This window comes from Pelophylax lessonae, assembly GCF_965119305.1.
Source record: "Pelophylax lessonae genome assembly, chromosome: 1".
NCBI classification, from domain to species: domain Eukaryota; kingdom Metazoa; phylum Chordata; class Amphibia; order Anura; family Ranidae; genus Pelophylax; species Pelophylax lessonae.
In genome coordinates, this window is record NC_138768.1 from 756,698,923 (window position 1) to 756,711,998 (window position 13,076).

Genomic DNA, 13,076 nt, shown 5'->3' on the forward strand with positions numbered 1-13,076 from the left:
CCAGGTCCTTTTCTGTCTTAGATTCACCCAGAGGTTTCCCCCCCCCTAGTGAGTAGCTTGCTTTCGTGTTTGACGCACAAGTACATAACACCTCATCTGCCATGTAGTTGCCCACCCCATTATTTTGTTCAGGTCCGCTTGTAAGATTTCCACATACTGCCCAGAAGATATTGGCATGCTTAGTTTAGTATCATCGGCAAATACCGAGATTGTGCTAGATATCCCCTCCTCTAGATCATTTATGAATAAATTAAACAAGATTGGTCCCAGGACAGAACCTTGGGGGACCCCACTTTCCACAAGCGCCCAATCCGAGTACTCCCCATTAATCACCACCCCCTGGACTCTCCCCTGGAGCCAGTTCTCTATCCAGGTATCCATAACGTTAAACTGATAACATACAAACATGTAGCTCCTGGGAGTCCTACGCCCAGGATACTAATTGGATTTTTCTCATGAAAAGGTAAAGAAAGTTTAAACATTCAGAGAACATCCAAGTCACTCTTAGGGATGCAAGTCATGGTATGGGGAAGGGAAGGGGGGGGGGGACAAGGGTGCAATGCACAACTGGAAGGGATGGAAAGGGAGACAGGGAGGAACAGAGGAGGGGGGAAAGAGGAGTAAGTGGGAAGGAGGGGGGGGGGAGGAGGGCGGGGGGAAAGGAGGGGGGGAGGAGGGGGTGGCGGCGGTTATCATAGAAAGAAACAGGCGTTCACATTATCCCCCGGAACCCAAGAAAGCTCTAGGGGAAGCGATCTAGGATCCCGAGATCTCTGCAAGGTAGGCGTCAGTACCGGTGAAGTGCAACCAAGGCTCCCACTTTTCCCAACATTCCTCAGTGATTTGAATAGTAGCTGTCAGTTCTTCCATGCAACGTACAGTAAAACCTTGGTTTGAGAGTAACTTGGTTTGAGAGCGCTTTGCAAGACAAGCAAATTTTTAAAATAAATTTTGACTTGATATACAAGCGATGTCTTGATATACAAGTAGCGTCATGTCACAACTGGGTATAAAAGAGAAGAGAGGAGCCTCTAAGTGTAGCAAAAATGGTTACATTTAATGAAGGTTGAATATTTAGCAGGTCACAAGGTTGATGATTAAAACAGGCACATCCAAGTATGCAGGCATCCGGGGTAAAGCTGTCCACATAGACCATCCTCCGCACTGCCATCTTCATCACACCCTTCCACGCTGCGCTCCACGAGCGATTCAAAGTCTCGCTTTCAGATCACTCTACTGCAGGGTAGTCTTCCCAATCACAATTGCAGACTAACATCGGTGAGAGCCAGTGGTTCAGAAGATGGTCTATGTGGACAGCTTTACCCTGGATGCCTGCATACTTAGATGTGCCTGTTTAATCATCAACCATGTGAGTTGCTAAATGTTGAACCTTCATTAAATGTCCCCATACTGCTACACTTAGAGGCGCCTCTCTTCTCTTTTATACTCTGTAGCTCCTGCTGGATTTTGCTTCTAATCCCCTTGTGGAGTCGCCATTTGTGGATGGACATTTTATGATGACACAACCTATCACATTGCTATAATCTTTGTATATAGACTATAAACTGAAAGACTTATGAATAAATGGTTGCGGAACGGATCATCCGAGTTTCCATTATTTCTTATGGGAATTCGCTTTGATATAAGAGTGCTTTGGATTACAAGCATGTTTCCGGAACGAATTATGCTCGCAATCCAAGGTTTTACTGTATCTCTTTGACCTTGGCATATCACAGTGCACGGGATGGTAGATGAGTTTGCCTCCACAGCACGGGAATACACGCTTTAGCTGCAGTGAGGAGTTGTAACGTTAGGGATTTCTTATATTTCCAAAAGGACCTCTTCGTCAGGTGGAGAAGACAAGCTACTGGGTTGGCACTCACATCTAATGCCGTCAATTGTTTGACAGTATCCGTCACTTTCTTCCAGAAGGCACCCAGGGCCGGGCAGGACCAAAAGATTTGGTGCATAGTGCCCACCTCTGAACCACATCTCCAACATCTATCTGAATGTGAGGCATCAAATTTGTGTAACACTGAGGGCACCCTGTACCACCAGGTAAGGATTATATAGCCTACTTCCTAGTAATGATTAGCGAGGGAGGATTTGTGAGCCATCGTCAGCACCGTCTCAAGTTGTTTAGGTGAAAAAGTCAAAGTTAAGGTCTGATTCACAAATGGCAGATGAACGACGAGTCACCATGCACCGTGTCTGTCAGGAGGGAGTACATCAGGGACAGGGTGTGCCGAATTTAGATGGCAATATTATAAAGAATGAGTGAGTGAAAGAAGGATTTGGAGAGAATATAAAAGGGAAATAAAAAGAACCCATAAAGGGAAAGAGAAGAAACAGGGAAAGCAGGAAGAGGGTAGGGGACATGGGGAAGATGCCCAGCTTAGACCCATAATTCCTCCAGAAATGAAGACCGACCGCACAAGAAAATATATCTTGTTTAAATTTAGGTGTGTGAACAAACATCCGCCAAGACATCTATGCCGCACTGAATTGTTTTGCTTTATCAGTGTCTTAAGCAACCATGTGCTCCATCCATACGAGTTCACACAAGGACCTCAACTAATTCCACCAAAATAGGGACAACCTGTGACTTCCAGTGTGTTTATCAAAACTGGAACTGCTGCGCATGGCAAGCAATCAGCTTTAGCTTGTCCAGTTAAGCTTCGAAAAAAAAAAAAAAGATGAAAATAAAAAGATAAAACTTAAAACTTATTGGTTGTCATGCACAGCTGCTCCAGATTGTGGAAACTCCAGTTTTGATAAATTCAGATCCTTGTCTTTATAGTTCTAAAACTCTACAGTTGTCAGCTGTTCTTTAGCATATGAGCGTATAGTAGCTAAAACATGTGAAAGATCTCCTTACCATTGTGTAACTGTGGGCTACTTTGTGCAAATCTGTACATCCTTGCGCATCAGCAAAAGAGCGAATGCCCAGGCAGTTGGAAGGGTGGAGCTGCTTCATCAGAAACTTACAACAAGCCTCAACTACCTGTGAGAGTTGAAGAAGGCAAGCTGTGGATAGTAGGCTTTCTATGTTTTCTTCTTTTAGTTCCAGACGGCCTGCAAAGAGAAACAATGCTATTAAATAAAAGCTGAAAAACTGTTTAGTTTAGCCATCTACTTTGGGATCAGCCAGCAACACACAAAAAGAAAATTAAAGTTTAAAAAAATTCTACTATTGATACAAGACATTTAGTACATCAGTCAAAGTACAGTCACTGTAATTTTCTATTTCATTTTTCCTGAGGTCAAAGATGTTTGGAGGATGGCCCCATAAATATCTATAGGGAACCACTTCCTGAGGCGCAGCCAGCAAACCTTCGGCCCAGGATGTAAGCAAAGAACAGATTGATTCAGAAGGGGTGGGGGTTAGCATAGATCAGGGGGTAAAGGACAAGTGTACACTTAAGGCCCGTACACACGTGCAGATTGTCGGCCGAAACTGGTCGGCCGCCGAACGATCGGCCGATTTTCAGCTTGTTAGTATGATGCTTCCGACAGCGCACTTTCGGCCGAACAGAATCTGTCGTGCAAGCATTAAAATTTTTGTATGCCGACACCAGAACGGCCGATTGTTCGCCAGTCAGTACAGAATTCGGCCGACAGACAGCAGATTAGCAAGACTGGGCATGCTCAGAAAAGAAAAAAAGACCAGGAAAGGTAACATCACATGACATCACTTCTGCAGTCGGCTGTTGTTGATGGACAAAATTCGTGTGCAGTCTTTTGCAGTTTTCAACAGACACGACAGCCCTCGGACAAAAGACGGCCGATCGTTCGGCCGATGATCGGTACGTGTGTATGGGGCTTTATTTTAAAAATGGAGTGATTACCATTAAAACTCTGCTTAATTGCAAGTACCAGCTGTGTCACCTGCCTGTGTTCCGTCAGAATAGGCAACGGAAGTGACGTTCCCTCAGCTGAATGCTTACTGCACATATGTAACAGGTTTGCCAATTCTGACAGAACACCTGCTATTTGAACAACCAATCATCATCACACTGCTGACACAATGCCCTATGAACAGGCAGGCCACAGGGAAAGTTGAAACAGTGTAAAGTATGGTCATGCTGTGTGGCAGAGGTCGTAAAATTGCAAACGAGCCTGAAAAGAATAACAATTTGTTTACCAGAATAAACAGCTCATATATCTTGAATTTAACTGTGTATCTACCAGTTTGCCTGGAGTTCCACTTTAAAAATGTCCAAAGTACGTTTTGCAAAACTGGCTGCATCTTTTTAACAAATGTTTGAAAAATGGATTTTTGTAAAATCTTACCGTAAAATCCTTTTCTCTTAGCTCATTGACAGACGTAGTCCTCGGTGATACAGCACCTTCGGGTTATGTTGCCTCCACAGGAGTAGGACTAGACAGAAATTAAAATGCTCTGGCCACACCCTAGGGGCAGTCCCAGAGGGTATATCCCCTCTCTCTCTGCCTCAGCAAATCAGTTATGTCATAAAAGCAGTCTTTAGAGAATTTAACCCAACCCAACTCAAAAAAACAGAGGGGCGGGTACTACGTCTGTCAATGAGCTAAGAGAAAAGGATTTTACGGTAAGATTTTACAAAAATCCATTTTTCTCTATCGCTCATTGACAGACGTAGTCCTCGGTGATACACCACCTTCGGGAAGTCCCAGAGCAGTATCACAAATGAGGGGTGGGAAAATGGAAATCAAATCCAAATCTAGAAGGCCCAACCGGTGCCAACTAGAAGTTTACAATGCTCATCCTTAATGATGAGACTCAACAAAAAAATTTTCAAACAGAAAAAAACCCTCGAGGTAGACCACCGGTCTCCTCAAATTGCGGCCTGCCAAACCTTGCGGCCAAATGAGGCATCCGCCGATGCCATCACATCAATTTTATAAAATTTTGTAAAGGTATGAACCGACGACCAGGTGGCCGCTTTACATACCTGGACCACTGACGCCTGATGGCGAAAGGCCCAGGAAGTACTGAGCGCTCGAGTGAAGTGCGCCCTAACAGGGAACGGAGGATTCCGACCCTTAATAGAATAAGCCTGTACCACCGTCTGACTGATCCATGTAGATATGGTCGCGGCAGACACAGGCAACCCCCTTCAAGGGCTATCCGTGATCACAAAAAGTGAGTCCGTCTTACGAAAACCACTTTAGGAAGGAAGGATGGATTCGGAAGAAGAACCACCTTATCCCTATGAACCACCAGATCTGGGGAACGACAGGATAATGCGGCCAGTTCTGACACCCTGCGTAGAGAAGTAATGGCCACCAAGAAGGCCACCTTCTGGGAATGTAAGCAAGGGAATCTCCCTAATATCTTCAAAGAGAAGTTTCTGAAGAACCGACCACACTAAATTAAGATACCAGGCGGTAAGGGTGCGCGCACTGGCGGAGCCAGATGTCGCACCCCCTGGATGAAATTCCGCACCAAGGAATGATTAGCCAAAGGTTTCTTGAAAGAAGATTGCTAACGCCGAAAACCTGACCCTTGATGGTGCTCAAGGATAGTTTCTGCTCAACCCCTTGTTGCAGACAGACCAAAATTCGGGTCACCGAATAGGTCTGTGGGGGAAATCCAATAGATTCACACCATGCAATATAAGACTTCCATGTGCTGGAAGTCGCTTTCCTTGCTTTAACTGGAGGTAGGAATAACTGAAGCTGACACTCCCTTGTCCTTCAGTACCTGGGTCTCAATGGCCAGGCCATTAAGCCAGCGACTGTAAAGCAAGATGGAAGATCGGTCCCTGAGACCGCAAATCCTCCCTGAGAGGAAGTCTCCAAGGAGCGTCAGCGACTAGCCTCGCCAAGTCGGCGTACCAGGCTTGACGAGGTCAATCCAGAATTTCCAGAATTACTGGAATTCCCTCCACCTCTATCCTGCGAAGAAGTTCCCGCAGCAACTTGAGAGGATGGAAGGCATGCCGTAGCTGATACTGCCCCCACGGGGCGATCAGCGTTTCTGCTGCGTCCGCTAGAGGATCGTGGCGCGAGCTACAAACCTCCGCACCTTCCTGTTAGGCCAAGGTGCCAACAGATCCACATCCGGGATGTCCCAATGAAGGGACAGCTAGGGAAAAAACCTCTGGATGAAGAGGCCATATGCGATTGGATCCGAATCGGGCTGCTCTAGAGCTGCTCGATCCAGTAAATCAGACAAAATCTGATCGCTCTCAGTTCCGATACCCTTATTGGTAATTTGGATACTATCGGAAGAAATGACTTCCCCTGGTTGAGCATCGGAGACTTCCTGGTCCGCTCGCTCAACCGGATCCGATTGTCCAGGGAATCGGAATTCTGATTCCATTAAAAAAGAATCTCCTTCAGGAGAATTCGGGTATGAGACTGGGTATACGGTACTGCCTCTAAGAAGGCCACCATCAGTCCCAGCCAATTGACGGACAGCAACATCCGAATTGTTGACTGAACCTTCTGGAGTTTCCCAGCAAGGAGAAACTCTTGCCCAGGATGTATCCAACCTTAGGCCCAGATAGTTCAGTCTCCTGGTGGGAACCAGGGATGATCTTTGGGAAAGCGAAAAAACGCTGATGTCCTGCAATGATGGGGATATAAAGATAGGCATCCTATATGTCTATGGACGCCAGGAAATCTCTTATGCAGGGAGGCCACCACTGTACGGATGGACTCTATTTCTTCCCAAGTCCAGATTTGGACACACTTTGCCCTCTTTCCTGGGCATTGTGAATAGGTTCGAATAGAACCCCTGAAACCGTTCAATGTTAGAAGGGCAGAATCGCACCGGTGGAAGTGATCGAAACTCGATCCTGTGTCCTCCAGAAACCGGTGAAGACATCCCCCCCCCACCCCAGAGATGGGTAGGGGCGCATCAGGCTATATTCTTCAGGCTTGGCTGAGCCGGACTCTTTGTTTACCCGACCAGCGCCCTTTGAAACCCCTCTAAAGGGGCTTTGGAGGGTTTCGCCTTATCGCCCGCCCTCGCGGAACGAACAACTCTATATGAGCAGAAAAGGAAGGTCCTCGTTAGTTACGAGGTCTTTTTATCCTAACAGTCTGTGGCAAGACAGCAGGTGGTACCGTCTATCCTATAAAGAGGAATTCCTCAAACGGATAGCACCTAGCCATGCGTTTGGAAATAACAGGGGTTCGTTTCAAAACGACCCCATTTGGGTAAAGGAAAATCCTTCGCCCTTTTGGTAGGCTAACAAGTACCAAAAAGGAATCTCAGTCTCAGCTACCTCTGCCGGTGTAACCTCAAGACTAAAGGTTTCCCGGACGGACACAACTAGTGCATCCACCATTCTTGTGCTATGGCGGAGGCAGAAACGTGCTCCTCACTGCTGAGGAGATATTACCTGAGACAACAGCCCCCTAAGAGGGACCTGCAACTGCATTGACCAGTTCCGAATCCGTATCTGAAGTATCTGATAAACAATAGGGGTAGGCGGGGGTCGCTACTTGACCCCCGTCCCTGATAGGCCACCTCCACCCGGGATACCAAAGACTCCAAAATTGCCGATAATGCATTAAAAACAAGTGGGGTACTGGAGGGTCCTGCGGCCACCTTGAGGGGATCAGGTGGGGATACCTATGCGGCAGGGTCAATGATTTTACAAGACACTTGCCAGCGACAAAAAATGACAAAGTAAAAAAAAAAAAACTTTTTTTTTTTTTGTGTCCCCCAGTCGCAACAGCGCCCCTCAGTGTTACCTGCCTTTTTGGACCCCACAGAGAGAGAGACAGACCCCAAGGCTCATCCCTGATGCACAGAAGTTTTCATCAGCTTGCTCAGTGCTTGTCTTGTTACAGACAGGAAGTCTTTGGCCCTATTTCCTGGGTAAAAGAGGCGGCTCCGCCCCTTAACACGCCTGCCGGCTCCTCCCCCTGGCTCCATGAGGTGTTTGAGTCACCTCAAACATGGCCGCCCCCATGCTGGAGACACGAGGCTACACCAAAATGGCGGCCTCGTGCAATCTACCAGACAATGGCGGCGGCCTGCACAGAATAGCGGCATGTCTGCAGAAGGATCTCGGCCTCACAACCCTTCACCCTCATGGTGGTCAGCGTGGTCGGAGGTACCGGACCCTAGCGGGCCGTATGCGGTCCGCTGCTTAGCTGGAGGAATGATCTGGAATGCAGTATACATGTATAGACATCGCCCTGTGGCTACTGACAGGTAGGATACCTTATACTATCACAGTAAAGTTCTAGTACTGCCACTGACTACAATCATTTACACATCTTTACAATTAGATTGTCAGCTCCCAAACCAAGCCTCCTGGCTTCTTGTACACAAAATCACACTCAATTAGGGGGGATCTGTGACATGTTGTAGGATAGAGGGGAACCCATCCTTACCATTACAGAGAGGGGCCCGCGTTCACCACAAGACCCGTCAGGGGGAAAGGGGGAACATACTACTCACCATACCGGAACCAGGCGGGCGCCAACTCCTGACAGTACCCCTCTCCACCGAGGTAGGAGGGCTGTCGACCAATACGGGCGCCGTGACTCATGGTCTTTGGCGTTTCAGCGAGACGTTTAACTCGCAGGGTCAGTCCCCGTCCAGTGGGACTATGTCGCGGCCGACCCAGCGCGGAGCTATGGCCTGCACGCGCTCGTAGGCTGAACTGGGGTGACCACTGGATCTCAACATCCAGCCCGTCGCCCAGTTCAGCTTTCTTGCTTGAAGATCTCACAGGAACACTGGAGAAAAAAAGCGGTCTTAAAAAATTATTTTCTAAGAAAAAAATCCTGCCAGGACCGAAGATCCCAGCAAGGTATCTAGGTCCTTACTCCTGACTAGACAGAAAAAAAAACTGATTTGCTGAGGCAGAGAGAGAGGGGATATACCCTCTGGGACTGCCCCTAGGGTGTGGCCAGAGCATTTTATTTCCTGTCTAGTCCTACTCCTGTGGAGGCAACATAACCCGAAGGTGCTGTATCACCGAGGACTACGTCTGTCAATGAGCGATAGAGAAATTATTTTTAGGCCTCACGCACGGGGCGTTAGAAAAAATGAGCTGCAGAGCCACTGCTAACGTAGGAAAAAGCAGCTGTAAAAAACATACTTTTAGTAGATATTTCATTGGCGTTAATGCACGTTTAGCCACGTTCGCTTTTAACAGCGTTTTTCTGCCTCTATTCCAAATCAATGGTTGCCTATGAGCCATTTTGATATGGCTTTCAGCCCATTGATTTGAATGAAAGTCGCATCCAAGTCGGATCAGGATGATCTGTCTTGTGGTGAGACTTGTGCTCTGAGGATCTTGAGGGGGGGAACTACACGCCAAAATGGGAAAAAAAACGCGTGGGGGGCCCCCCCCCCCAAGTTCCAAACGAGACCCCTTGGGTTTGGTATGGATTTCGAGGGGAGCCCCATGCAAAAAAAAGTGTGGGGGCCCCCCAAATTCCACACCAGACCCTTATCTGAGCAAGCAGCCTGGCAGGTCAGGAAAGAGGAGGGGGAAGAGCGAGCCGCTCTGCACCACCCCCCATCCCCAAAGCACCTTGTCCCCATCCCGACAACCCTGGGCTGTGGCTGTGGGGGTCTGCGGGCAGGGGGCTTATCGGAATCACCCCAACAAAGGCAGTGTAGTGTAAACAACAACAAGAAAGGGTTTTGAGAACTCCTTTATTAAAAAAAAAAAACTTCCTTTGGTCATCTCCCTTCGGTCTTCTCCCTCCGGCGATGTCCCCCGTGATTATGCCTCCTCTGCTCGGCGGAGGGAGATTTTTAATAAAGGACTTCTCAAAACTGTCTCTTGTCTGCCTTTTTTGGGGTGAATGGGTTGGGGTACAATGTAACCCATACTCATTCACATAGGGAGGGTGTCCAGGATCTGGGGGGCCCCCTTGTTAAAGGGGGCGTCCAGATTCCGTGCAGCGCGACTTCAGCATGGCTTGCAATGACTTCTCTAATAGAAGTCAATGCAAGTGGCCCCAAAAGTAGTGCAGGAACCCTTTTCTAAGTCGGAGTGACTTGAGTTGCTCGGATTAGAATGGTTCCATTGCACTGAAGGAGCGCTAAGTCGCCTGACAAGATGCCCCAGTGTGAACCGGGACTAAGAAATTTCAAACCAAATCGGTGCAGCGGTCAAGAACTGATAACCAACCAACAAGCAACCAAAAAGGAGAGAAAAGCACTGTCCGGATATTGGTATTATCAGGATGCTGATAAAAAAAACAGATGGATGTAAGAGACCATTTATTTGAAGAATGTCAAAGTTAAAATACAATTGAAGACAATAAAGCCAATAAAAAAAAAAAACTGTTGCTGTACCAAACCGGTATATTCTGATGATGATGATGATGATGGGTAAGGACTGCTGGGTCCACTTGCTGAACTGTAGCCAGACCCCTGAAGATGGAGTACAGGTCGAAGGAGCCGAAAGCAAGCGGGAGTCTAGCCGGGCCCGCCGCGTGAGGTCACCGCGACTCAGAGGCACAAGCCGAAGTCTCAAACCCGGAAACATGAACCAGCCTGGAAAGCATGAAGGAGACGCTGCCGTGACGACATGTTTCGTGCGCATGTGCTTTGTCAAGTCACGGAATAAGCGGTAATGGGGAAATTGAAAAGTCAGGGTTGGAATGGGCATGGAACCATAAAGTGTCCCCAGCAGTCATTAACCCCTCACCACCTGCTAGTGTCATTTAAAACATCATGATGCCGGTTAGTAGATAAATAAAGGTATCTAAGGCACATTTAAAATACACATACAATCAATCTGTTTATTGCAAAAAATGGTTATTAACCATAATGATAATAACATCCAACTGTGAGGAATGAAAATTGCTAAATTAATAACTGAAAAATAATAAATGATAAAGAAAAAATGAGTAATGAATTAAAAATAAAATAAAAATAAACAAACAAAAAATTAAAATAAAAGTGAGAATAAAAATTACAAATAACAATGGCTGATGAATGGTGGTTCACAACTACAACCTGCGAAAATGGAACACTTATATGTGTGCACATCCATACAAGCGCACATGTACTAAAAAGATAAAAAAACAGGAACCAGCATGTCACCATATACATGCCAATCTTAACCGATTAAACATATTTATATTACTGGTGCATATTGTGCTTCATTATTTGAGGGCCTAATATAAGGAAGGGACTAAACTATAGTGTGCACTTCCAACTCCTCGTAAGGCCACAAGGAGTCAAGGACCCGAATTTAAAAATCCCCAAAAAAAGTCTTCCTTTGCACAAAAGGGAGAACCTTTCATTGGTGGTCAAAGTGCCTTTGGGAATGGCCTTGATTTCCATAACCTCCAGGCTCTTAAAGTCCTTCTTGTGTGCCTGTGAAAAATGACGAGGGATGCTGTGTCTATCACAGCCCTTGCTGATAAATCTGTGGTGTTCATCAATAAGTTTTTGCATGGTTCTGGTGGTGCGTCCTACATATAGATTACACTAATACTTCAACACATAAATTGTGTATTCTGTTGAACATGTAATAAATAGTTTAATCTGAAAGGTATTACCTCTAGTATCATGAATAGTGGAATGTCCATGTGTTATGAACTGACATGTTAAGCAGCCTCTTTTCTTGCCTAATCTCTGATCCAACTTTAAAATATTGAAATGTTTATGAATAATTTTGGAAAAAATTATATTGATCACTGAACAAAGAATGCATGAAGTTAAAAACCTTGAGCATTTAGAACCACTTTAATTAAGAGAATGCATTAACCTCCCTGGCGGTATACCCGAGTGTGGCTCGGGGTTAATATACAGTGCCAAAAGCGGTATCCCCGAGCCCCACTCGGGATTACCCAACAATCACACTTACCTGCCGCTACGATCCCCCGCCATCCTCCTGCTGTGTGATCCGGCCAATGCCGGCACCTGTCTTCCAGGTTCCCTTTCCTGCGAGCGCCGCGACGCAGAGGGGGTGGAACTGGCGGGACAGACAGAAAATAAAACAAAATGACATGATACAGTGAATTCTGTTAGGATTACAACTTTGTATCAAGCCATTTTACTCCAGCTTTTCACCTAGTGACTTTTCCAGTGCCCAGCCTGTACTTTTGCGGTTCTTTGTGCCTGGAAAATGTCCATGGCATCCAAAAAGCGTTCTATTAGCACAAAGGCACTTTTAGACTAACTGGAAAACAGTGACAATGAATCAGAATTATTTGAAGAATTAAGCGATAGTGATTAGTGGGAAAATTTGTCATCAGGTATGACAGTGACGATTCTGCGACTGAGCTCTGCGATGTGAGAACTTGGTGCTCTATTGACTGCGGTACGGATCAGGCAGCACCAAGATTCCCATTTACTGGAGCACCTGGTATGAAAGTTGACGTTGACCATGACAACCCCTTGGCATATCTACAATTATTTCTGACCGATAAGTTAATGAAAAAAATAGTAGAGACAAACCGGTACAAAGAGCAACAATTGGATACGCAGAATATCAGAAGTTTTCAAGATGCAGAAATTGGGAGCCAGTTGTGTGTTCGTCTGGATCTCCAGCATCCTGAAAGGTGCCAGGAGAGACTCAGAAATCGTAAGCTTCCAAGGCCAGTATAATCACTTGGCCCCTAACTTCCAAACACCACCTCAGCCTGAACCTGAAATTTCTGTTGAATCCAAGTCTCCTGTGGAACCCATGGAAGTCAGCCATCTCCACCTCTCGGAGAGACAAAGGAGGCATGAATTGGGCTTATGCTTGTACTGTGGACTTAAAGGACATTTGCTATCTGGTTGCCCAGCCCATCCAGTAAAAAGGCAGGGTCTAACCAGTGTCAGAGGAGCTGGGTTAGAACTTACTCCAAAACCAAGATTACTGTACCCGCAATCTTCCACTTGGCCTGTAAACTTGTCTCCTGTGAGGCATTTATAGATTCGGGAGCCGCTGGTATATTCCTGGATTACACTTTTGCTAAAGAAAAATAACATCCCATTTGTTCATAAGTCTAGACCCCTGAGCATTACCACCCTGAATGGACGGCCGTTGGGAGATTGCCTTGTAAAGTTTGAGACCACCACAATCACCCTTCAGGTAGGCGCACTCCATAAAGAGGAAATCATCCTGTCTCTTATTGATACTCCACTTCTACCTGTTATTCTTGGCTACCCT

At 46.3% G+C, this 13,076-nt stretch overlaps 1 protein-coding gene across 2 annotated transcripts in view; it reads right to left on the reverse strand.

The window, feature by feature from the left end:
* The window catches only part of KLHL5 (kelch like family member 5), a 184,711-nt gene that overhangs the window by 43,330 nt on the left and 128,305 nt on the right, over positions 1-13,076 (reverse strand). For both annotated transcript variants that reach the window (XM_082245321.1, XM_082245320.1), the window contains exon 4: positions 2,879-3,075. In XM_082245321.1, coding sequence (XP_082101447.1) covers positions 2,879-3,075 — 197 coding nt within the window. The remainder of the gene's footprint in view (positions 1-2,878; positions 3,076-13,076) is intronic.